General features: G+C 53.9%; 1 protein-coding gene across 1 annotated transcript in view; it reads right to left on the reverse strand.

The window, feature by feature from the left end:
* Positions 1 to 10438: 10438 nt before the first annotated feature.
* Positions 10439 to 26640, reverse strand: part of LOC119512160 — a 100326-nt gene continuing 84124 nt past the window's right edge. The window contains exons 5-6 of the mRNA XM_037806648.1: positions 24400 to 24519; positions 10439 to 11527 (exon numbers count right to left, since the gene is read on the reverse strand). Coding sequence (XP_037662576.1) covers positions 11469 to 11527; positions 24400 to 24519 — 179 coding nt within the window. The 3' untranslated portion in view covers positions 10439 to 11468. The remainder of the gene's footprint in view (positions 11528 to 24399; positions 24520 to 26640) is intronic.

The raw sequence follows: 26640 nt of genomic DNA on the forward strand, positions 1-26640 counted from the left end.
ATCCCGCGCGCCGCGGAGTTAGCAACCGGCCGCCCCCCCCCCCCCAGAAGAGTCAACAACGACCGCACTTGAGGGCTTTTCTCTTTCCTAATATAAGAATTCAGTGCCATAAATTTCCTCTTAGAACTGCTTGGCTTACATCTCACAAATTTTGATATGGTGTGTTTTTGTTTTCATTCCGTTCTATGTATATTTTAATTTTCCTGTGAGATTGCCTCTTTGTCTATAAATTATTTAGAAGTTTGCTGTTTTGTTTCCAAGTTTTTGGAGATTTTCCTGTTGACTTTCTGCTTTCATTTCTAGTTTGATTCCGTTATAGGTGGACAGCACGCTCTGCATGGTTTTAACTCTTTTATATTTGCTAAGGATTGTTTTATGACTTAGGATATTGTCTAGTGTGGTGAAGTTCCACGAACCCTTTAAAAGAATGTGCACTCTGAGATTGTTGGGCAGCGTATTCTCCGACTGTGAGACCCCGTTTTCTGGTGGTGGGTTGAGGCTTTCCACATTCTCCAATAATCCCATCGTTGCTGAGCCGGGAGGCTGCAGACCCCCACCCACGGCTGTGGATTTGTCTATTTGTCTTTTCGGCTCGCTGAGTTTTTGTTTCATGTATTGTGAAACTATTTATATAATAGCTGTATCTACTTGATAGAATAATACTGTTATCATGATGCATTTTTCCATCTTTGTTGTAATTTTCTTTTCTGACACTGACTTTGTCTGATCTTAATATAGCCATCCATGCTTCTTTTTGGATGTTTGCATGGTTTATCTTTTTCTATCCTTTTGCTTTCTGCCTACCTAAATCATTGAATTTTGAAGAATTTTTTATAAACAACATATGGTTGATTTTAAATCCACTCTGCCAGTCTCTGCCTTTTAATTGGCATATTTAAATCAGTTATATTTAGGGTAATTATCAATGTGTTAAGGCTCAGTTCTGCCGTTTTATTACATGTGTTCTGTTCCTTCTGTTTCTCATTTTCTTTCTCTTTTCTTGCCTTCCTGCTTCTTATTTGAAATTTTTTGGAGTTCCTTTTTCATTTAATTGTGATTTCAAGTATATAGTTTTTTATAGTTTTCTAGGATCACAAGTCTTTAGCTTACCACAGCTTACTGGTGTTGACATTTTACCACTTTGAGTGAAGTGTAGAAACCTTATTTCCTTTTATGCCCCTATACCTTCCCTGCTTTTAAAATATAATTGTCTTAAGAATTTCCACTGTATACACTGTGTTCGATAATAGACGGTGCTCTCAAGTTCTCCAGAGAGAGAGAGAGAGAGGGAGATCCAACAGGATAAATATTATTAACGTGTAAATATTAAGAGATTTATCATTGGAATTGACTCACGTGACTGTGGTGATCGTCAAGTCCGAATTCCATAGGGCAGGCCACAAGCTGGGAACTCCGAAGAAGGGTCACAGCGATTCCCCAGGAGAAAGTGGCTGGATAAAGTAGAGATGGAAATTCTTCTCCCTGATGGCTGAAATCATCACTTCTCCCTGTAAGGCCGTCATCTGATTGGATGAGACGTCTCTCGCTGCTGAAGGGAACCTCCTTTGTTGATTATGGGCATAATCAGCCATTGATGCAATCAACTGACCAATGATTTAAATCCACAAAATACCCTCACAGTAACAATCAGGCCAGTGCTTGCTTGACCAGACAACTGGACACCATCACCAGGCCAAGTCGATACATGAGCTTAACAGCACAGATGGCTTTAGAACTTTTGTTTCAATCATAAAATATGATCAAAGAAACTCGTCAAGTGAAGGATGGTCTATTACGTTTACACCGAATTCACCCATGCCCTCGTTCTTTGTTCTTCTTTTCCTTCTGAAGGTTCCAACCTTCTTCTGTTACGATTTTCTTTCTGATTGGCGTGCTTCCACTCTGCATTCTATAAGGGAAGCTCTACCAGCAACCGAGTCTCTTCGTTTTCCTTCTTCAAGAATGTCATTATTTTTCCTTCAACACTACGGAAAGTTCACCAGATAGAAGATTTAGGGTTGACAGTTCTTTCAGCATTTGAGAAATATTGTGCCCCTTCCTTCCGACTTCTGTAGTTTCAGGTGAGAAATCCACTGTCATTCCAATCGGTGTTCCTTTGTAGGTAACATGTTTCTGAATGTTTTTATGATTTTCCTTTGTCTTTGGTTTTCTGAATTTGATTGTGAGGCATCCTGATGTGGAATTCTTTGGTTTTATCCTATTGAAACTTTCCTTGCTTCTTGAACCTGTAAGTTTGTGTCCTTCACCACATTGGGGAAGTTTTCAGCCATTATTTATTCAAATACTTCTCCAGTCCCACTCTCTTTCTCCTCTTTCCAGGATTCTGATGGCACAGATGTTAGATCTTTTGTTATTAGCTTACAGATCCTGGAAACTCTATTCACTTTTTTCCCTCATCTGTTGTTCAGATAGAGTAAATTCTATTTCTCTATCTTCAAGTTCATTGATTCTGTCTTCTCTCTCTACTCTACTGTACGGAATACCCATTGAGATTTTTATTCCAGTTATTGTGTATTTCAGTCCTATAATTTCCACTTTTTTTTTCTAACTGCTATTTATTTACTGAACTCTGCTATGTTTTTCCTTTTGTTTCAAGAGACTGTAACTGTTGAAGTATTTATTATGACAGCTGCTTTAAAATCCTTGACAGATCATTGTAACACCTGGTTCATATCTTTTCTCATTCAAATTGTGGCTCCCATGGTTCTTGGTATGACAAGTGATTTTTCTTGTATCCTGGATATTTCAATCATTATGTGAGGAAACTTTGGTTTTATTTCTATCTTCTGTTAAAGCAGGCAGCCACCCTGCTTGGGTTTAGCACGTAAATTCTGGGCTATTTTTGTGAGCTCTAGTTCCAATGAGAGTTCAGTCTTCTGAGCCCTCGCGAGGCTGTTCTGGTCCATTTTGTCCGGCTGGGGCTGCTGGGGCTCGGGGCCGCTGCTGTCCACAGGGGCTGGAGGGGCCTCCTGGGCTGTGTGCTGTCACCGGGCAGCCAGGGGAGAGGCTGCTGGGCCTGCATGTCCCTCTGCCACTGGTGGGAGGCCAGGGAGATGAGACCACCACCACCGGCCAGTGCCCCAGCTGTGAGCAGGGCTGGATGGCCCGGAGCTTCACTGCAGCACTGCTGCCAGCGGTCAGATCACCCCCAGGGGCCTGGCTCGTGCCGTGGGCCCGGGCTCCCCAGGTGGGGTCTCCTGCAGCAGACCTGTGTGTGTACGTGCATGTGTGTGTGCGCGTGTGTGTGTGTGTTCTCCCTCCAGGGCCTAATCCGTGGTACATAGGAGATGAAAAGAGAGCCCAGAGAGCGTGCCACTCTGTTGTTTCTCAAATCATGAGGTTTTCAGCCAATCCCCCTTCTTTCCAGGCCATTTAGTTGTGTTTGGGGGGCAGTGAGCAGTGAGTCTAAGCCACCCTCCTGCACAGCCAGAAGCCAGGACAATCTATCTTTAAAACAATTTTTCAGACATATTATTTTTCCTGAGTGATTGTCCAAAATACAGAAAAAGTACTATCAGTGGTGCTTCCAGTGGTCTAAACTGTGCCATTTGCTTTCCCAGAAGTGAGCCATTGCATTATTTTGTCATCCTTTCTCTGAGGCTGCCCCACATTTGGTCAACAGGGCACGGAATTGACTTTGAAAACCAAAACAGGGCATCATTCTCCCCTGACCAAAAGATGCCCAGCAGTGGAAAGTCTTGTCTGTGACACGGAGCACTGATTCCCGCTCTCTTCTCATCCCTCACGCAGCTCCTTGAATGATGACGTGTCCCTTTGGCCCTGAAAGACAGCAGCTACAGCGGCCTAGAAACAGCCCACTGCGGGCGTCCAGGAGCTTTCTCACTTGCAGAGGCTCAGCTGCACTAGAAATCCTTTTCTGTCTGCATTCTCCATGGTTTCCACCTCGGGCCCTGGCCTGGCACAGATGTGACAGGCTTTTTGCCAGAGACTCACGGGAAAGTGCTGTGACAAAACCGTGCAGCTGGTGTTTTAAATTCACCAGCAAAGGCTCAATAGTCAGGACACGCCGGTGTGGGGCCCTGTCCCACCTCAGCCAAACACAGAGCACACACCGCACCCTCCTCCCCAGGACGGGCCCCGGCTTCCTGATTTCGCTTCAGCTACCAGAGGGTGGAGGGGAAAAAGTCCAGTTTCTTTACATCTTTTACTTAAAAGACACAGTTTAGGAAAGAGTAGACTGGATTTAACATGTTATAGATCATTACTTTCTGTGTTGTTTATTACCTCTCCCCAAGATTTTGACAACTCCTGTAAAATGAATTTATAAAATGTTAATGTTAAATATATATGTGTGTATATATATATATGTATGTATGTGTGTGTGTGTGTGTGTGTGTGTGTGTTACAAGATTTTAAGCTTCTATCAGTACAGTATAGTGATTCATATAATCTGGTGGATAATAAACTTTTTATTTGAATATTTATATCCTTAAGATAAAATTGAATGTTCAAATGTGAAGTAACAGTTTCATTTTCAAGTGTGTTTTGCATATTGGTTTTTCCCTGAAAACCTATTGTCTCTGCTGATTATATCATTTAAAAACTTTTCCTCAAAACATATACCATTTTCTGGCACTCCATGAAGAGTTAATTTTTTGAGTTCAGGGTTAAAAAGAAACCAATAAATTAGCCTTCTCTACTTACTATGGGAGCCGTGCCCTCCACATTTCTTATAAGATTCAGAGAAATCATGCATGGACAACCAACTTTTATTAAAACAAACAAACTAGCCAAAAAAACCCCAACACTTTATTTGTAAATGTTTTGAAGTACATTACTTTTTTTATTTTTAAAAACCTGTAAAAGTGGTAGGGACTTGAATGGAAGTCCCCATGGTTTGTCTGTAACGTCAGCAGAAGATGCAATTATAAAACTTGACACAAAACCCAACTCCCTGTGTCCGAAGTGACATGAGCAAGCTGAGAAACTTACTATTTCAGTCTTTTAAAATGTTATTTGCCCTCTTGACTGATACGGTGACGGAGGAAGACAGCGGGGATGTCATAAAAACATGACTGAGAAACCGTGACTACTTCTCCAACCCTCATCAAATCCCACATTAAAAAATAATAAAAGAGTAACAAACAAATTGGCGGGTGAAGGACCAGCCTTTCTCCCGGTTCCCTTTGAGGTGAATCTTCTCTATTTTTGGAAACCTACAGATGCAGGCTTCCTGGGAAACAGATGAATTCCGTAGACTTGAGAGGCTCAGAGAGAAGCAGAGCAGTCCCTCCCTGCCCGTCCCGGCCCCAACTCTGGGGGTCACCGGGCAGTCTGGGCCCCCCGCCCTCAGTGTCCGCCTGGGGGTGGGCTGGGGGTGAAGGGGCAGGAGAGGAGGTGAGGAGGGGTCAGCCAGCAGACAGCGGCACACAGTGACCGCGCTGCAGGGTCTCCGCCCCAGGCCACGGGCACTGGCCAGGCCGTAGGCACAGACATGACGCGCAAGGCGGGCATCGCGGGTCGGGAGGCACCACGCAGCCACGAGCAGCCCTGACACCCTCACCTGAGGCTGAATTCCAGCACGAGGAGTTGCTCTGTGGATGGGGGGCCTGACAACCTGCCCTCGGTCCCCAGAGCCACCTTGGCTTCCTGTGGAGCTTTAGACACGTCTCCACGCTCTTGGCTCAGTTTTCTCATTTGTAAAATGAAGAGCAGGTGGTGGGGTGGTGGGGGCTCAGCTCCCACGCTCTCACCTGCCCTTGCCACATCCACGCGGACACCACCTTCCCAAGGGGTCCCTCCCCGGCCCAGGTGGGACCAGCGATCGGCGACGGTGCCCGAGCAAATCCTGTAAGGGTTTCTAGGTTTCCCTCCAGGCCTGATGGCCTACGGGTCCCTGGGCCTAACCCTAACACATTTCTATTTACTTTAAAGTTCTGGAAGGAAATGGAAGGCTGGCATCCCAGGAGTGTTTTCCTTCCTTCTCTCCGTTGCTGTCCATGACTCGGGAAGAGGAAGGGGGACGGAGGGTGGGGGAGCATCTGGGTCTGCGGACGAGGAAGGAGTGGAGCTTCTGTCTCCTGGACCATGGCCTGGTCCTCGCCAGAACCAAGGAGCCCGGCAGGAGGCAGGACAGACAGAGCAGAATCTGAGAAGAAACACGTGCCAGGAGACCTGCCAGCGCAGCCAGAAAGAATGGAAACTTCAGAAGGGGGAGCAAAAAAAATAAATAAACCTATAAAACCAGAAAAGATGAAGCAAGCGCAAAAATATGAGCTAGGGTTCTTGAAAGCAAAAGAAACTCCTCTTGCTGACTCAAGCAAAAAGGCGAAGGTACTGGAAGCCATGAGGAGATGGTGGGCCGACAGGAGAGCGGACCCTGGGCTGGAGAACCGGGTGCAGCCCGGGGAAGCCCCGGCTCCCAGATGCCCCAGGGAGAACTTCCCGGGAAAACTTCCCACTCCTTGCAGGGGAAAACCACCTGCACGTACCATCCCAGGAAGACGGGGCCCACGGCAGGGGCACTGCTGCAAAAGGAGGGAGCCTCAGGTGCTCAGAAACGCAGTGGCACAGCCCGCGACAGAGAAGTGTCACCCGGAGTCACCGTGATGGCTGGACCTGCCCAGCCCGGCAGAAATGGTGAGAAAACATAAAACCCCATCTGTCAGCCCCGGGCAGGGCTGGGGGTGACGCCAGGGTCAGTGTCCAGGTGGGGTCAAGGGGAAAGGCAAAGCCGGTTGATCCCAGGGTCGGGCCATGCTGAGCAGAGCACATGGAGGGGTCAGAGCCGGGAGTCGGGGTCAGGCCAGACCTGGGAGGGAGGGGTGGGGGGGCCGGGCCGGGCTCAGGCCTCCCAGGCCAGTCCTGCTGGGGAACGACGTGATCGAGAAGGGCCGCGTTTGATGGCCGGTCACCTGCCAGCTGCAGAGTGGAGGGAGCCTGGTGGCTGCAAGGACAGCCTTCGGGGAGCGAGTCAATCTCCCCAACTCAGAGTTGCCCCCTTTCCTGGGGGACCCACCCGTGGACTCTGCTCCTGGCCACGGGGCTGCTGGCTCGGGCGAGGAAGGGTCCTGCCCTGTGCAGGAAGCGGCAGTGGAGGGGACAGAGGCCCACGTGCTGGGGACACCCCCAGAGCCCTGAACCCAGCTTCGGGGTCCCCCGGGGAGATGGCCCCTCCAGCAGATTCCCAGGGCAGGTGGCTTCTGTCGCCGGGAGCACCCAGGATGGTAATAAAAGGCGAATAATAAGGCAACACTAGTCACACTGGGCACAGCCTCCCTCCGTCCTCGCAGAGGCTCTCCGGGGCGAATTCTATCATGTCCAATTCAGGAGGAGGCTCCGGGCCAGGGAAACAGCCGGAAAACCTCCCAGTAACACAGGGTACTAAACGGAGTACATGGCAAAAACGCACACAGACCTCAAGGAAAGAAAGAGAGTTGGGGAAACTCCAAATAATCCTGAATACTCTCGGTGAGGGACAAAAACAGAAAAACACCTATAGAGAAATCAGGGTGGCCACCGGGGAGGTTAGAAAGGCCCAAAGACGACAGCAGGGCCCAGAGAGAAGGACCCAGGAGGGCCTAGGCCTGTGAGAACAGCCCCGAGAAGACTAGAGCCCAGAATAAAGCGAGCTACACACAGGGCCACGATATACGAAGGGTTTTAAAGCTACTCGAAGAGTCGAGCAAGGATGGAGATAAGGGAAAATGCTAAAACATAAACATCTGACAAAAGGAACCAAGAGCCTTCCAGCTCAGCTTCCCTCTCTTCTAGTTAATGTTCTTCAAAAAGGGAGAACCCAGGAGTGGTGGGACGGCAGCCGGACGGGCCTCGGGTGCTCCAAAAGAGCTTCAGACCCAGGCCAACGTGGCAGTTCTCAGACAACCTTGCTAAAGCACCGTCACCAAACACTCGAAAGATGACCGCTAGGCAACTGTCCGATTTTCAACTATTGCTCAAAGGAAGACCGCTTGATGGCAACCCCTGGGGGAAATTCTAGAACTATCAACGATGTGCCTTGAGAACAGTTCAGAAAGAACACGGGACAGCCCAAACCAATCAAACTGTTCAAATCTTCCGTGATGGGTGACCACTCGGGCGAGTCTGGTGAGCCCTGTGCACCTAATGTAGTGCAAGCGTTTGCCTGAGTCTGTCGTGATGCTCTCACTCTGCAAACGGCAGAAGGTGGACTGATGGCTGGTTGAGAAACGGGGCCAAACGCGTGGAGGCGTGTGCCCTTCGCTCACCCAGCTTGCGGGGGCCTCTGGTGCTGCTGGTGGGGCGAGATGGGGCAGCCGGGCCCGGGGTGTCTGAGGGAAATGAAGGAGACCCCAGCCTCTCCCGTACTGCAGGCCCAGCTGGCCCCTCCTGTCTCCGACCTGCAAGGTGAGGAGGGTGAGGTGGTGAGGATGGAGTTAGGGTGAGACGCTCTCGCCGGGGCCTGGCACGTGGCCGGCATCTGCCCGCTGCCCTGGGGCCTGGACCTCGGATGCACAAGACCCGGTCCCCACCTCCGCTCCCACTTACTCCTGTGACGTGGGCCCTGTCACCCCAGCACCCTGGGCCTCGGCCTCGTCATCTGCAGATGGGATTTTCAGACTTGAACAAAGACATTGGAGGCACGAGTCTCAGACGTGCAGGTAACTCGGAGCAGAGGGTCGGTGGATGCGGAAAGGGACTGAACCGTGCTCGCCACAGCCTCATGTCACCAGGATGGACCGCAAGGCCCAAACCATCACCGTCATCAGGAACACAGTGGGCGCAGATGCGAAGGAGCACACCGGGGGTTAAAAGTGCGTCGCAGTGCATCGTGCTAGGCAGGGCTCGGCTGGTTGGCAGCTGCCTGTGTGGAAACAAGAGCTCGGGGACAACCAAAACCTCACAGTCACAGGTGGAAGCACTGAGAGGACGAAGTGACCTGGGGAGCGGCTTGGAGCTCTGAAGGTCAAGGGCTGGGGCCCCGGCCACTCGGCTCCTGTGTGTACAAGTGGAACCCACGCCTCAAGACCAAAAGCCAAACACCAAGTCACCAAGTGGTACTTATTTGACAGGTACGATTATGTAGGAGTGTTAAATGCAAATTTACAGTGTCCAGCAGGTCTGTGGAGAGACGTATTCTCTGGAAGTTGTAGCCTCACGCCCAGAACAAGAAAACCCACGATGCTCGCTGACTGTCAGATCATCGCCAGCAAGGGCTCCCTTAGGGACGAGGGGCGAATACATGTGGGTTAAGTGAAAGCATAAGAGCCCCTCCTTAGTGGATTACCCTTCAGGAAGAACTGCAAGCGTGCGTGCACCCGCATGCTGAGACGCGCGCTCGCACACCTCATTTCCAGGTGGTTTTCCACGATTGCTGCCGCAGGGGCTGGGAGGAGACCGGGTCGGCTTGCAGCTGCCCAGCCGGGTCCGCAGCGACCCTGGTTTTTTCTGCAGCCTGCGCTCGGCCGTGCTGTGGCATCGAGCAGTCTCGGGGCAGGCCGTGCAGCCTCTGCTTTGCTTTTCCTGTCTGCCTTTCACTTGCTCTTTTTTACGTGCTGAGTCGCACCCGGAGCTGTGAGGGGACGGCCCCGCTGTCCCGGGACACTGTGACCAGAGCTTTGCACCTGGCTGAGCAGACGATGCCCCAGTGCCGGGACTTCAGGTCCACTGTTCGAGTGACCCCTCCATCCACCCCAGGCGGGGGGCCCACCAGCATCCTCTCCCCTCACCTTTCACCCGAGGGTCACAAGCCAGCGAGGGTGGAGCTGCAGATCCCGGAGCAGAGAGGGGCAGAGGGGCAGGCTCAAGGTGGCCCGGGGCAGGTGTGGGGGCACCCGCTGCCCTGCACCCAGGCTCCGCCTCCTTCCTCCTGGCAGCTCCTCCCACACAGGGGACTGCCGGGTCCCGAGGTGCGTGGGGCCCCGGAAGCAGCCACCGGACCAGGCTCCACCCTTCCCAGGATGTGGGTCACTGGGGCTGTCGTGGGGACAGCTGAGCTGCTGCCCCTGCGAGGGGAGCGGGGCAGGACGATGGGGCTGGGTACCATTTGGGCCTGGCCCAAACCCCACTTTTCAGGGGCAGCCCCACTGGTTTCTTTGGTCAGCTGCTCTGAGCAAGGCACCCTTCCCTGCCAGCACAGGACGGGGTTTCTAAGGCGAGAAGCATTTTCTTTGCGTTTTAAACTATAGCTAAGAAGGAAGGGTGTGTGGGATGTTGCCTCGGTCTGGTTTCTGAGTCGGTGCATTACATGCCCTTCACTTATAAGCCCCTCTGCCCCTCCGAGGAGAACGTCCAGGAGGAGGCCACGTGCAAGGACCGCTGAGGGGAACAGGGCGTCTCGCCTCAGCGGGAAAGGCAGCACCTCCAGGAAATAACGCAGCTGACTCCAGACTTCTCACCAGATAACGAAATAAAATCTAGAGACATCACACATTTAATCTAAAAAAGGAAACCATACGGTGCTAAAAGAAAGCAATGATTTCTTTATTTTAGTGGGAGGAATAACTTTATAAGGATAAAATCAAAATGGGAAAAAAAAAGAGATGAAAATGACTATGTAAAAATTAAGTTTTCTTTCTGCCTAGCCTAACCTTCTGTAGGAAACTTGAGAGGCAAACGTGAAATTGGAGTTTATATTAATATCACAAAGCGCACACATCTCTAATACTTAAAGACTCTCATAAAAAGACCAAAATGAGACAGGAAAGTAAATGCAAACAGCTTCTGAGCACACGCAAAGATGCTCGACATCATTCACGATAAGAGAAAAGCGATTTAAATTGACAGCAAGATGCTGGCTTTCATTTCCAGGCTGTCCCAACTCGGTGACACGCCACGTTCACCAGACGTTGGGAAGACATGCCTTCATGCGTCGTGGTTGTTTGTAAAATAGCACAATTTTGGTGGAGGCCATTCGGCAATATCTATTCAAATTACACACGCACGTGTCCATTACACACATGTCCCTTCCACCAGGAGCCCCCTCCAAGGATTCCACTGAAGACACCCTCCCACACGTGTGAGCCAAACACAGGGACGCGTCGGCCTTACAGCTGCTGTCAGCCAAGCACTGGAGCTCACGCAGGTCCACACTCTGCAAGGGGTGAAGCAAGCAGCAGTGTGGTGCACGACCAGTTTCATCATGAAATAAGGTACAGTAGCGTCAACCCATAAAGGACACCCCCAAAAGGATCTCTTGGAATCTGGTGGCGGGTTTGCCTCTGGGGAAGGAGACAGTGTGGGGGCAGGGACGAGCCCCCAGACCCTGGCTTGAGTCTTTTGCATTTTGCGCTGTGTGCCGGGGTCATGGAAAGCACTTTCCCCCGGGGCAGCAGGTTAAGACGAGCAGCTGCATGCAGGGCTGGTGACAGCCCTCAGTCCTCCGCGGGTCCTCTGCCTGGTGTCCCGAGGCCTGGAGACACAGGTGGACGCCCGCTCTGCTTCAGCCGTCTGCAGTTTAGAGCACGTCCCAAGCTCTGCCATGGCCGTCGCCTCCCCGCCGGTGCTGCTCACGCCCACACTTCTGCCGGAAGCTTGGATCTGAGTGTGTGTGTCCCTCGATGGACTTCTGGGGGCAGACAGAGGACAGAGCGTTTTCAATGTGAAAGAAGGAAAATGCCCTGTTGCTTGGAACCCTTGGGCACCTGGAGATGTCACGGAGGCCACCCAACTTATGGATGGGCAGGCACTGGCTATGGCTCCAGGGCTCCTGACATGACTTTGGCTCAGCACAGGCTGAAAATGTGCCCTTCCTACCCCACCCCAGTTACGGTGCCACCCCCAAGGCACGGGCTGCTGGGAATGCCCCCCACAGCCCCGCAGCTCCCTCCAGCACCACGCGGGGCCTGCAGCTTCTCATTGTCACTGCATCACTGTGTTGCCGCGCACACATCCTGGCCACTGTTTGTAAATGAGATGACTAGTGAAGGGCTGAGTGTAAGGCCCGGAGGGACTCCTCTGTGGACGAACCTGGGCCTGCATGAGCACACATGTGTACACATGCATATGTGTGGATACGGGTTCGTGCATGTGTGTACATGTGCAAATATGTTCATGTGTGCTCATGTGGTGTGTGTGCATGGGCATGCGTGTGCACAGGACATGTGACTGTGTGTGTGCAGGCATGTGTGTGTGCATGTGTGTGCATGTGTGTGTTGCAGGCATGTGTGTGCATGTGTGTGCAGGCATGTGTGTGCAGGCATGTGTGTACATGTGCAAATATGTTCATGTGTGCCCTGTGGTGTGTGTGCATGGGCATGCGTGTGCACGGGACACATGTGACTATGTGTGTGCATGTGTGTGTGTGCATGTGTGTGTGTGTGAAGGTATGTGTGTGTGTGCAGGCATGTGTGTGCACATTTGTTGCATACGTGTGCCCCAGGCCTGCATGGAGTGTCCGCCAGAGGAAGTGTACCCTCAGAGCTGCACACACCTGCTCTGTGGTCAGCATAGATTTACCTTCCAGAACGCGGCTGCTCCTCCAGCTTTTCACACAAAGAAAGACCCCGAGAAAGCGGCTGCCTGCGGTGCAAATTCAGAACTTCCAGGTGCCCTCTGTGGCGAGGACGGCTGTTCCCTTGGGAGGAGACCCTGTCCCCCAAGACCCTCAGCTGAGCTGTGCGTGACACAGGCAGGGCTGTTCACTGTGTCCCTGATGCTCAGGACACAGAGGGGCCAGCCTGGCAACTGTCAGTGCCCCTGTCCTGGCCTGGGGAATGGATTCTGCGGCCAGTGCTGGGCGGAACACACTGCCAGCATCTCTGGGGGTGCTGCGGGGAGGGGGATTCCTGAGAGGAAGGAGGTGGGGCTGCTGCCAGGAAGGGGGCAGCTGATGGGTTTGGAGAGGGTGGGAGGGGAATGCAACGTGAACCCAGACCTCAGGTTTCCCACCAGGTCCCTGGCGGGGGGTGGGCCCATGGCCCTCTGCATTGAGTCCCCACACAGCCCTCTCTGGTCAGCTCTGGGTTGGGGACTGTCGGCCTCAAGGTGGTCACCAGGTGGCCAAGAGGGTCTCCTCGTGACGGAGCTGTCACTGCCACGGACGGGAGTGCCGAGAGCCTCTGCCACCCACCTGAGGGACCCCCGGGCCTCACTCTCCCCACTCAAGAGGCAGGAGTGAGCCCCTGAGTCCTGCTGGCCCTAAGCAACCAGAGGAGAGAGGAGGTTGGAAGCAGAGGCCAGTGGGCATCCGTGAAATGTGAAAGCTTATGGCGACCTGCTGAGGACTCCTCTGGGAAAGACAAAATATTGCCATGGTCATATCAGCAGGTGCTGCATTCCCCAGATACTACACTAGAAATAGTATCCGCAGCTGGGAAATGGGGCCAGGGGCCTGTGGCAGGTCCATATGGAGGCGTGTGTGTGTGCATGGTTGTGTGTGCATGGTATGTGTGTGCATGAGTGTGGGGGTGCGGTCGCAGTTGATTTATCTGGGGGGGGGGGGGCGGCCGGTTGCTGAACCCTCGGCTCTCGGCGTTGCTCGGAGGGTACCGGCGGCGGGGGCTCTTTCCCGGAGGCGAGGGCGAGGCGGGGGACTGGGCCCGGTCCCCGGCGGAGGCGTGCAAGGTGTGGAGGGCGGCGAGAAGGAACAGGCGGGACACGGTTCTTTGAGGGTGAAGAAGCCAAGAGAGTTTATTAGGGGTGAGCACAGGTTATATAGGCTGGCATAGAGGGCGGGGGTTGTTACAAGCCAATGCTGAGGGGATAAAGGCTAGGATTGGTTCTGAGAGGGTGCGGAGGTTAGGATTGGTTCTAAGAGGGCGCGGAGGTTGTTTGAAAAGGGGCGGGAGTTGCTCTGGCAACGGTGTCCGGCAACAATGTATGCGCACTGGTGGTGATGGGAGTTGCACTGGCAACGGGGAGTGTCCGGGCAAGATAAGGGGGTGGGGAAAAGGCGGTTCCCTCCGGCAAGCCTCCCCTAACAGTGGTATTTTGGGTGAGGAAATGGGGCCTGCCTCCGGCCTCACTTTCCCAGGCCCGGGGGGCTGTGAAGGGCGCTGTTCACCCGTACCCACTACCCTCCCCAGGGGTGGCCGATCCCCTGGCCCAGGCCCGCCAAGTCGAAGCACGTAATCAGTGTCCCGCATTTCCCCCTTTTTTTCTAATTAAAGGAAGAAGCTTACCGGAGAGGCCCGCTAAAGGATGAGGGAAGGGGAAGGTTGGGGAGGGGAAAAAGGGTTGACGGTGGCTCAGCAAGGCTGGAGCTCAGCGTTGGTGTGGCGCCCGGGCGCTCGACAAGGGCCTCGCTGCTAGCGGGATGGGCAAAGGTGGAAGGTTTAACTGGAGCTCGAGGTTGGTACGAGGTTCAGGCGATTGAGAAGGGCCTCGCGGTCGGCGGGTTGACCGGTGGCGGTGAGGTTGCGGAGGGTTGGTTGTCATCTCGGAGTAGGGAGCGTCAGAGGTGGCGAGTCGCTGGTACTGGATTTGCACGAACGAGGAAAAAATAGCATCTGTTTGTTTTCTTACAAGTTGGACGATTCTGCGGATAATGCAGGGCCCTAGGGCGAGAGCTAGAATAATCATTAGTAGGGGGCCGAGGAGAGGGAGGAGGTAAGGGAGGAGGGGGGTAAAGATGTGGGACCAATAGCTGGCAGCTTCACGGTCCCTTTTGCGCTGTTCTAGTCCCTCTCAGACTTTCTTTAGGCTGTCTTCGGTGAGACCTGTGGAATTGGCATATACACAGCACTCTTCTCCTAGGGCGGCGCAGAGGCCTCCTTCTTTGAGGAGAAGAAGGTCGAGACCTCGGCGGTTTTGGAGCACTACCTCAGAGAGGGAGTTAACAGAATTTTTAAGATGGGAAATAGCGTCTTGTAGGTGACGAATGTCCTCGTCAACCGCCGCTCGGAGGTGAGTTAGGGCGGAACCTTGACTGGCTAATGCAGCGATTCCGGTGCCAGCGCCTGCAAGACCTAGGAGGGAGGCAATCGTGAGGGCGGTGATGGGTTCTCGCTTTTGCAGAGGGGCAGGAGCTGCAGTTCTTTCCAGGTGGAGGAAGAAGTCTTCCTCGCTGTGGTATAGGACCCTAGGGATAAGGACAATTAGGAGGCAAGTTTCATTAGTTGTATTGAGGGTTTGCACGTTAAGGCAGGGGGTAAGTCCTGTAGAGGAGCAGAGCCATTGGGAGGAGTTGTGGGGAATAAGAAACTTGGCAGAGCTGCTGGGAGATGAGTAGTTGGCACAAGCTGTGAGGTTGGGAGAGTTACTTGAGCGAGGGCGGATGCACTTTCCTGTAAAGGAGACTGAATGAAAGGTTAGGGGGACGGCAGAGGTATTCCAATTGCATTCCGAGGGGCTGTCCTCTGTGTTTTCTGAAAAGGAGAGGTTGGAGGCAACTGGCTCATACAGGGGGGAGGAAGTGGAGAGGCAAAGCCAACAAGAGGAGGTAAGACTGGGGTTGGAGGAATTCACTGAGATGAAGGCCGCTTGGATAAGGCCGAGGAGGGGAGAGGAATAACGAGAGGGAGGTAGGAAAGGTTGGGGTGGTGGGGTTGGCGATGCGTTGTTTGCAGCTGAGGTGCGGCTGGTTGGAGCTGAGGTGCGGCTGGAGGGCTGTGGAAAAAGGGGGTTCACTCGGACTGGGGTCCAGGCCCAGGTGTACTGTTGTCATCTGGTGCACCAGGCTGCGAAGACGACGGCGTTCTCGTCTCGTTAGATGCGTGGTTGCTGGTGGCGGGCCGGATTGCCCTTCCTGGGATCCAGATTGGTTGTGCTGCATCATCTGGGAAAACACAAGCAAACCCACGCCCCTGGGCGAGGAGTGGGGAGGGACCCTTCCAGGCATTATTCTCTGGGTCCTTCCAGTAAACCATTGGGGCCTGGGTGGGCCTATACGAGGGCCCCCAATGTTTATGTAGGGGCGAAAGCCCTTCTTTATTGAATGTGAGTAGATTAAGGTGAATAAGGGCTGCTATGATAAGGTCCCCTGGAGTTGCCTGGGGGAGCATTGCCCTTTCTTTTTCAATTTGTGTTTTTAAGCGGCGATGGACTGCTTCCACAATGGCTTGCCCCTGTGGATTATAGGGGATGCCGAAATGATGGGTGATGTTATATAATTGAAGAAAGGCCGCAAAGGAGGCACTGCGATAGGCAGGCCCATTGTCCGTTTTTAGGTCCCAGGGAATTCCCATGAAGAGAATTCCTTGTCTCAGGGCCTTGATACAGTGTTTGGCCGTTTCCCCGGCAAGGGGGACTGCATAACACATGGCCGAGAAGGTGTCAATTATTACATGCACATATTTGAGGCGTCCAAAGGACGGAACATGAGTTACATCCATTTGCCATCTAGAATTGGTCTTTAGGCCTCGTGGGTTGACTCCCTGAGGCTGCAGGGGGCCAAGCGGCGCAAAGGGCGCACAAGTTGCACAATTGCGGACAAGATGTTTACAGGTATCTAGGGGGAGGCCACATAGATGATGCAACGACATAGCCGAAAAGTGAAACCTGGAATGCAATAACTTGGCCTGGTTAACAGCATCCCCCGGAGGGGCTGCCGTGTGAGTTAGCATAGCTTGGGTATTCTGAGCTGAGACCGCTTGGTCCACTATACTATTGCCATTAGCCAGGGGCCCCGGAAGGCCTGAGTGGCTACGAATGTGGCTAATGAACCAAGGATCCTGTCGATGCTCCAGGATGCTTCTGAGGTCAGAAAGTGCTTTATCAATGGCCGAGTCTCCCGGGAAAAAGGTGGAAAACGCGAGGACTCGGCAGACCTGATAAGTGTAGAGGCTGTCAGTGAAAATGTTTACTGGGTGGTTGCAGTGGGCGTTCAGCGCGTATGACACTGCCAGAATTTCCCCCACTTGAACTGAATGAAGGTTGACATAACTGAATAGGCGGGGTTCCGGGTGGTCCTGAGAATAAGAGAGGAAGGCAAAACGGGTTTTGGAGGCGTCAGTGAAGACGGTAATGGCACCCGGGATGGGTGCAGAGGAGGGGAAAGGATGGAAGGGGCTGCGGAAGGGAAGCTTGGCGAGTCCCTGTAACAGCCGATGGCTAGGATAATGACAGCTGAATTCCCCCTGAAATCCTTCTAAGAGAATTTGCATGTCCAGGTTATCACGTATGAGCAGGCGGGTTTGGCCTGCATCCAGGGGCCAAACAATTTTTTCCGGCGGCGCTCCAAATACATGAACAGCCAGGGTGACTAGATCTGAAGCTAGGCTGATCCAGAGCCGCACTGCGGGGCAAATTTTCCTAAGCCGGCTTTTAGCAGGGTGCACCCAAAGCAGAGGGCCTTCCTGCCACAGGCAGCCCATGGGTGTGCCGGGCGTAGGAAGGATGAGTGCTATAAGATTGCCCTCTTTAGTGCTAAACCTGTTGAGACAGCAGGCGGTGAGCGCCTTGTTAATTGCGGCAATGGCTTCCTTTGCCTCCTGGGTGAGCTTAATGCGCCGAGAGATTGCTAACGGCGGGGCTTCAGGGACACTTAGCAGCATAAAGAGTGGTTGGAGCTGCGTGGTGGTGATTGGTAACGCAGAGCAGAGCCAATTGATCTGGCCACAGAGCTGTTGGAGCTCAGTGATAGTGACCCGATCCGGTATGTCCAGCTGGGGAGCGGACGGGGCAATGGTTTTATCAATACTAAATCCTAAGAAGGCTAATGGAGGCACAATTTGAACTTTTTCGGGCTGAACCGTAAGGCCGAGGTCAGCTAAATTAGTGGTGAGGTCTCTGAGGATTAGAGGAAGCGCCTCGGCGTCCTCAGAGGCCACCAAGATGTCATCCATGTAATGGATGAGCATGGCCCGCTTTCGCAGGGGGGCCACTGCGTGATTAACATACATTTGGCAGATGGCCGGACTGTTACGCATCCCTTGAGGGAGGACTTTCCATTGGTACCTGCTAGCCGCGCCCGCGTGATTGGGGACGGGAACTGTAAAGGCAAAGCGCGGGCGGTCTCACTTATGTAGTGGGATGGAAAAGAAACAGTCTTTGATGTCAATGGTGGCTACATGATAGTGGGCCGGGATGGCCACCGGATGGGGGAGACCAGGCTGCGGGGAACCCATGGGAAGAATATGCTTATTGATTTCCCGCAGATCATTGAGGAGCCTAAATTTCCCTGTGGCCTTTTTATGAATAACAAACACTGGTGAATTATAGGGACTAGTAGAAGGCTCTATGTGGCCAGCGTCCAACTGTTCCTGGATAAGGGCTTGGAGTGTTACTAATTTATGTGTGGGAAGGGGCCACTGCTTCACCCATATAGGTTCCTTGGTATCCCACTGCAGAGGAACAGGCGTTGGAGGTGTTAAACGAGCAGTGGCGCACATTATTGGGGGGGCTGCGTGGTAAGCACTGCCCCAAAAGCGGCAAGGATATCACGGCCCCATAAAATTTGATTTATGGTGTGCAGAAATAACGGGCGGAAGGTGCCTGAGTGGCCTTCCTCATCCTCCCACTTAATGGGTTTTATGGCCTGAAAAGAAGTGGAGGTACCAGTGGCTCCCACTACCGAGGGACCATTAAGAACCATGCACATGGTAGCATACTGAGCGGGCATGCAAGAGACTTCTGCCCCTGAATCGAGCGTGCCCGTGTACCATTGCCCCCCTATTTTTAATTTACGAGTAGGCTTTTCTGGAGTGATAGGGACTGTCCAGAGAAGCGTTTTATTGCAGGTGAGGTGATGAGTTTTAGTAGAACCGGCCGGCACGCTGCCTCTTAGGGGTGGGGCTGAGGCTTGCCCCGCTTGAAGTTTAAAGCTTGCTCAGCGCCTTGGCGCTGATTGACACCGGGGCAGCGGCAGAGGGCTTTGGGGTTATTTTTGCAATCGCGCACCCAGTGATAGCCACGCTGACAGCGTGGGCAAGGAGTGGGAGGGGGGCGCCCATTGCGCTGCATGAAAGGCAGGCGGTTGACCTCCGCATTGGGGCACTCCCGGGCAAAATGACTGCTCTGCCCGTACTTAAAGCAACCGGTGGTGGCGGCTAAGGCGGTAGTGACAGCGCCAGAGACAGCCTGGGCTAGGGACGCGGCAGCTGGATTAAAGGCGCTGCAGGCGAGAACCCAATCATTAAGTGTTTTTTCCCGCAAGGGGAGAATGGCTTGCTTACAGGGGGGATTAGCCCCTTCTAGAATAAGTTCCCGGGTGAGAGCTAGCTGGGCTTGGGGGTTGGTAACTTTTCTAGCACAGGCTTCTTCAACCCTGGAAACGAAAGTGGCGAAAGGTTCGTTTGGCTCCTGGAGGAGCCTGGTAAAGTTGTCAGGTCGACGGGCAGAGCAGTTGGCAAACGCGCGTAAGGCGATGCCTCTGAGGACAGTCCAGAAGGTAGCAGGGACATTAATATAAGCAGACGCACTTAGAAACGCTCCAGTGCCCATATAGGCTTCGGGGGGATGATAGACTCCAAGGGCTGCGTCTTGCTCACTTTGTTTAGCTGCTTTCGCCTGGAAGTGAGCACGCCAGTCAACAAACTGACCGGGGTTAAAAATTGAACGGGCAAGCGAGGCCCAGTCTTGGGGGAGGCAATAGTTTATGGCGAGATCCTGCAGTATTTGGGAAGCATATGGGCTACCTAACCCGTCCTCCTTGACGGCCCTGCGAAGCTGCTTGATAGTATCTAAGTCAATGGGATACCAGTCGTACGGTTTCTGTGGGGTGGGGAGAAGGTTAAGAGGAAAGCAGGGAAAAGCACGAGAGAAAGGAGGACGCGCTTGCAGAGGGCTTGGCGCGGGAGTGGGGGTAGGGGGAGCGTTGCCCCAAGGGTTGCCTTGAGGTGTAGAAGGCAGCCAGGGGTTGTTAGTCGGCAGGGTGGGAGGGGCGGCGGCAGCTGCCGGTAGCGGCTCTGAGGGGGAGCTCGCCGAAGGGGGAGGTGGGAGTGGGAGGCCCCAAGCGTCGCAAGAGGGTGGCGCGGTAGGCGTGGCCAAGACACAAGATGGCGGACCAGCCCCGCCTTGTGAAAGGGCGGGGTCCAAGGCACAAGATGGCGGACTAGCTCCGCCCTGTGAAAGGGCGGGGCCTAAGGCATAAGATGGCGGACTAGCTCCGCCCTGTGAAAGGGCGGGGTAAAGCGCATGCGGCTTCTGACCCAGCTTAGGGCTGACGTCATCACTAGAGCACTTCCTCCCCTCAGTAGAAGAAGAAGGAGGAAGTTCGCCATTTTGGAGCAGTCTGGGGGGGCAGTTGCAAAGAGGCACACGGCGCTAAACAAAGAAACAAAGACACAAAGGACTACAGCAAAGTAATGGAGGGGAAGAGGGAGAGTGTCAGTAGGAATGGGGGACATAGGAAGAGAAGACGAAAGGTAGTCGGGGGCAATAGCCGGGTTAATACGGGAAAGGAGGAGCGGCCCGGGCGCGGAGCGGCGAGGGAGAGGCGGCTCCGGACGTGGAGCGGCGAGGGAGAGGCGGCCCTTACCTTGCAGGCGAGGAGAAGGGGAGTTGGAGAGGCGTCCGGGCGAGCGGGTGGTTTACTGGACCGCTGCGTGGAGAGGACCTGCCCCACGTTGGGCGCCAGTTGCGGTCGCAGTTGATTTATCTGGGGGGGGGGGGCGGCCGGTTGCTGAACCCTCGGCTCTCGGCGTTGCTCGGAGGGTACCGGCGGCGGGGGCTCTTTCCCGGAGGCGAGGGCGAGGCGGGGGACTGGGCCCGGTCCCCGGCGGAGGCGTGCAAGGTGTGGAGGGCGGCGAGAAGGAACAGGCAGGACACGGTTCTTTGAGGGTGAAGAAGCCAAGAGAGTTTATTAGGGGTGAGCACAGGTTATATAGGCTGGCCTAGAGGGCGGGGGTTGTTACAAGTCAATGCTGAGGGGATAAAGGCTAGGATTGGTTCTGAGAGGGTGCGGAGGTTAGGATTGGTTCTAAGAGAGCACGGAGGTTGTTTGAAAAGGGGCGGGAGTTGCTCTGGCAACGGTGTCTGGCAACAATGTATGCGCACTGGTGGTGATGGGAGTTGCACTGGCAACGGGGAGTGTCCGGGCAAGATAAGGGGGTGGGGAAAAGGCGGTTCCCTCCGGCAAGCCTCCCCTAACAGTGGTATTTTGGGTGAGGAAATGGGGCCTGCCTCCGGCCTCACTTTCCCAGGCCCGGGGGGCTGTGAAGGGCGCTGTTCACCCGTACCCACTACCCTCCCCAGGGGTGGCCGATCCCCTGGCCCAGGCCCGCCAAGTCGAAGCACGTAATCAGTGTCCCGCATGGGGGTATGCATATATGTGTGGTTGTGTGTGCACGTGTGGTTGTGTGTGCATGTGTATACAGGTATACACATGGTTGTGTGCACGTGTGCATGCATGTGTGCACATTGTGTGTGCATGGTTGTGTGCACATGCATGCATGTGCTTGTGTGTTTGCATGTGTGTGCATGTGTGTGCATGCATGTGGATGGCTGTGTGGGTGTGCAGGTGAGCATGCGTGCATGGTTGTGTGTGGGTGTGTGTGCGTGCATGTGTGTGGTTGTGTGTGCGTGCGTGTGTGTTTCTGTGTGTGCATGTGCATGTGTGTTGGAGGACCTGAAAGGAACCCCAAGAAGTGAGTGGAAAGTGTGAGTACAGGACGCTTAGCTCAGGAAACTGCTTTTCTCCTGGAAGCCGAGCACCACGGGCAGGAGGCCGACAGCCGTGTTGGGAGAAGAAATGTCACCTGTTCATAAACGTTTGCCAAATACGTGTGATCGGCGTGGAGCGTGCAGGGCAGTGCAACCCCACAACGCTGGCCTGCCACCTGCTAACGCCCATGGGTGACAGGTCAGTGTTCCAGAGGCCCAGCCATCCTGCTAGGCCCCTCACTTGGCTGCTGCCACCCTCAGAGGACGGGCACGATCCCAGAGACGACAGCGGGGGTGGCCGGGGCTGACAGGCGCTGCTGCTGTCTCCCTTGCTGGGGCCACTGTAAGACCTTGGGAGGCGTCCCCAAGTCAGACGGCACCTCGGGGTCCTCACTCAGCCAGGACACCCCCTCTCAGAGGATGCCGGCCTGCCCTCCACATGTGGCTGCCACATGTGCCTACCATAGCTGGGCAGAGGAAGAGTGGAGCTAGCAGCCGGTGCTGGTGCCAACCGGGGGGACCCTGCCTTTCCGGGTCTCGCCTCGGGGTCCCACCCTCCAGGCCTCGGGGACCCACGCTGCCCACTTTTCAGAGATGAAATGGAGATCGGAAGCATCAGGGCTTTCCCAGCTGCAGCACTGGTGGGCTTGGTGCCGAGCGGGGCCTTGAACCCCTTGGCACATGCTTCTCTGTGGGGAGCACCTGGGTGTGGCTCCACCTCCACGGCTACCGCTTCTCCCTGTGATGGTCCCTCTGTCCCTCTCTGTGACCCCCTCAAGCTCGATCCAGAGGACCCTCTGCCTTTATCCAGAGAAGCAGAAACACCAGGCCAGGGCGCTGGAGCTAGGGTGCGGACCCCACAGCACGGCCGGGCCTCTGGCTGACCGTGCAGAGCAGGCCCCAGCCCGGCCTCTCCCTGGGGGACAGGGAAGGGGTGGCCACCAGCCTGCGCCGGGTCACGCTGCTGGGCCAGGTCCCACAGCCCTGATTCATCCTCCCCAAGACTCCTCCACCCTCAGGAGAGGCCAGGGGCCTGTGGAAAGGCTTCCGGGGACCCCAGGAGCCCACAGAGCAGGGGACTTTCCCACCGTGCTCCCCTTTCCTGGGGTGCAGGGGGGACAGGGGCCTGGAGGGGCAGGGAGGGGGCAGCTGTAGCTTGCCCTCCAGGGGGTGCGGGAGACCTGGAGGCTGGGGGGAGTCAGCACCTTCCCAGCCCTCAGGGACGTGGCTGTTGGGGGGGGACACGGCCATGTGGGGGGTGTAACCATGTGGGGGGACACAGCCTTGTGGGGGGACGCAGCCGCGTGGGGGACGTGTTCTTTCCCTCCGCACCCGGCAGCGACGAGGACACCCCCTTCCGCTCCCAAGGAGGTGTCAGACAAGCCAGCTGAAAAAAGAAGGCTAACATGAGCTGCAGTTCCCTAACAACATCAAAATGTCAGGGTCTCAGCGGGGCGCCAACGCTCGGTGCAGTTTCTGTTGGGGCTGATGGAAAAGTTTTGGTAGCGGGTGTGGTGATGGTAGCACGACACTGCGAGTGCAATTAACACCCTCAATTGCATATTTGAATGTGGTTAAAAGGGGGAATTTCAGGTTGCACATATGTTACTAGAATAAAAAAATTTTTAACCCCAAAACCAGAGGACTGTAGAGCACAGTGCCCCAGTGTAAACTATGGACTCCGCTTAACAGTACAATTTTAATAACACTTTCTTCGGCTGTGACAAAGCCACCACTCTAAGGCAGAGAGCTAGTAACGGGGTACAGGAGAGCTCGGTATGTTCTGCTCGGTTTTTCTGTAAACCTGCAGCTTCGCTAACCAAAAAAGAAAACCTCAAGGAGGCATCACGCACACCCATTAGGGGGCCGCCGTGGAAAAGCGGGCCTGAGCCGGCGCCGGGCAAGAGGGGTGCGCTCAGCTCTTACACAGGCTAGCGGATTTGGAAATGGGGGGTGTCTCCCACCAAATCTTCCCTAACTTCCTTCTGGGCGTCGGTGCCTTGGTCCACCCACCCCCAGGCCTCCTCTTCCCTGCGCCCCGAGTCCCAGCAGGGCCAGCCTGCTCCCCATCACCCGAGGCCGGAGGCGGGGCCAGCCCGGGTGCTGGGGCTTGTCTGGGTGCCTCGAGGTGACCCAGAGCCCAGACAGGAGGGCGGGAGGCGGGGCGCACCTGAGGGTCGGCCCGACTCCCGGCAGCCTCTGGACGACTGAAGAGAACACTGCTTGTGAGCCCGGGGACCCCGAGCCCCCGCTGCGCGCCCCTAGTCTGGCCAACTGCACCCCAAGGAGGCCCGGAAGCGCAGAGCTCTGTGCGCCCCACCTCGGGCGTCTCCCCCTGTGGGGTTGGGGCGCAGGATCCAGGACCTGCCAGGGCCGCGGGGACGCAACGACCCTCGGAGGGCTCCGGGCCCAGATCTCGCCGCGGGGTCTCCCCAGCCTCGGCGCGCGCCTTAGGGCTGCTCTCCCTGGGGCGCTCCACTTTTCACTTTTTTTTTTTTCCTTTCTAAACTCTCAAAGCTTCAGATGCCAGGTTGGGGGGGAAAGAATTCATCAAAGATTGTTAAATGGAACAATCTACCAAAACAAAAATTAATCAGATGGTTTCTCACCAGGTGGCGAATCAGCGGCAGGACAATTCTCCCTTCGATGACACCTGATTCGTTGACCGTAAACGCGCACAAAGTCCATCTTCCCTAGGAAACAGCTCCTTACGTCCTGGCAGCCTCGGGGCTCTGCACCTGCGCCAGCAGCGGCCTGGCCCGAGGATCTCCCTCTTTGGGGTGCGACGGGCGTCAGCCCGCGCCTGGGGCAGGCCCAGGAGGTCCTTCTGTGGGTGGGGTCCCGCAGCCGCTCAGTTCCTTGATCCAGCACCCCCCAGAACGTGGGAACCTTTGGCTACAGGTCCACTCGGAGCACCAAGCTCTTCCTCTGCAGGACGGTAATGCTGGTCTTACCCACCTGATAGTCTCCTGCTGTGACTCAGGCTCATAAACCACGGAAAGATGTTGTCACAGGTGCCGGCCGTGCCACAGAGAACTTCACCAAGTCCCTTTCCCTCCAGGGCCTCCCTCGTCTCATCTGTGAAATAAGGGAGAGGGTACAACTGCATCAGGAACGTTGCTGTTATTTTTTGTATTTAAAAATGTCAGCCTGGGGGAGGAACCTAAGATGGGGACTAGGTCAGACAGAGGAAAAAACACCTCCGTGGAAAACACTAGATAAAAACCAGAAAGGACCCAGAACACCACTTCCAGAGTAGCACCAGCTGGACAAGTTCTGCTAAAGCCACAGGGAACGTGTGTTTGGCGAAACCAGGAGTCTGCATTCTGAAACGAGTGAGTGAGATGGCTGAGTCCCTCGGCCACGCTGCGGTGTGGGGAAACGGTGGGCTGGCGTTTTTTTTAAAAAAAAAGAAGCCCGGGAACAGCTGCAGATAAGACGGGAGCAGTCTGGACTAACGCCTCGGTGTCTGGGGTGGAGGATACCCCTTCCCACACCCACTGCTGATTGTCTCGGGTCCAGGGGAGCAAAGGGGAGACGTACAACTTGCAGCCATCTCCCAGTGGGCGGGGCTGCTCCTGCCCGGGGCTGTACACACAGCACAGAGCTGAGCCAAGAAACCCAGCCTGACAGGGAGTCTTTCCCGCAGCACCGCTCACACGACACAATATCGGCCGTGGACAGTGGCCTTGAATACTCCCACGGCTGATTGTCTCGGAGCTGGGAGAGCAGAGCTGTGCAGAAAGAGGGAAGTTAACGCGTCCCATTCAACCATCTTTGAAGCGAGCTGGGAACGCCCTTACACAGCCCAGCGGCCCAGGGCTTCCCTGGAGGCTGGCGCTCACTTGTGACGGGGCACGGCCCACCCCCGCCCCCTCAACAGAGGTCCTGGAAAAGCACAGCAGGGAAGGGGGGAACCACTCAGAAATCCCAGGAAACCTACGCCAATACCAAGGACTTTTGTGTCAGCGGCAGAGAACAGCCTTAAATCTCTGGGAACACCTGGGAGGTTTGATTGTTAAACCTGCCCTTCCTCCCTAACCGCTCAGGAACACACCCCTCATTGAGGGCAGACAGCACCGACAACACACCCAAATTAAGTGCACCAATTGGACCCCAAAAGAATCAGATCCCCACACACCACAAAGTTGGGGAGAACTGACTTGAGGGGAATAAGTGACTCATGGACGCCATCTGCTGGTTAGTTAGAGAAAGTGTATGTCACCAAGCTGCAATTCTAACAAATTAAAGATCAAGTAAAGCAAATGCCAAGAGGCCAAAAACAACAGAAAATCTTAAAGCATATGATAAAACCAGACGACATGGAGAACCCAAACCCAAACCCCCAAATCAAAAGATCTGAAGACACACAGTTCCTGGCAGAATTAATCAAAGAACTACAGACAGGCAATGAGAGCATGGCACAGGATATGAAAGACATAAAGAAGACCCTAGAAGAGCATACAGAAGATATTGCAAGAGTAAATAAAAAAATAGAAGATCTTATGGAAATTAAAGAAACTGTAGGCCAAATTAAAAAGGCTCTGGATACTCATAGTACAAGACTAGAGAAAGCTGAACAACAACTCAGTGACCCTGAGAACCACAGAATGGAAAATGAAAGAACAAAAGAAAGAATGGGGAAAAAATTGAAAAAATCAAAATGGATCTCAGGGATATGATAGATAAAATAAAACATCCAAATTTAAGACTCATTGGTGTCTCAGAAGGGGAAGAGAAGGGTAAAGGTCTAGAAAGAGTATTCAAAGAAATTGTTAGGGAAAACTTCCCAAACCTTCTACACAATATAAATACACAAAGCATAAATGCCCAGCGAACTACAAATAGAATAAATCCAAATAAACCCACTCCAAGACATATTCTGATCAGACTGTCAAATACTGAAGAGAAGGAGCAAGTTCTGAAAGCAGCAAGAGAAAAGCAATTCACCACATACAAAGGAAACAACATAAGACTAAGTAATGACTACTCAGCGGCCACCATGGAGGCGAGAAGGCAGTGTCATGACATATTTAAAATTCTGAGAGAGAAAAATTTCCAACCAAGAATACTTTATCCAGCAAAACTCTCCTTCAAATTTGAGGGAGAGCTTAAATTTTTCACAGACAAACAAATGCTGAGAGAGTTTGCTAATAAAAGACCTGCCCTACTTCAGATTCTAAAGCGAGCCCTACCGAC

Source organism: Choloepus didactylus, chromosome 17 (assembly GCF_015220235.1).
Source record: "Choloepus didactylus isolate mChoDid1 chromosome 17, mChoDid1.pri, whole genome shotgun sequence".
Classification (NCBI taxonomy): Eukaryota; Metazoa; Chordata; class Mammalia; order Pilosa; family Megalonychidae; genus Choloepus; species Choloepus didactylus.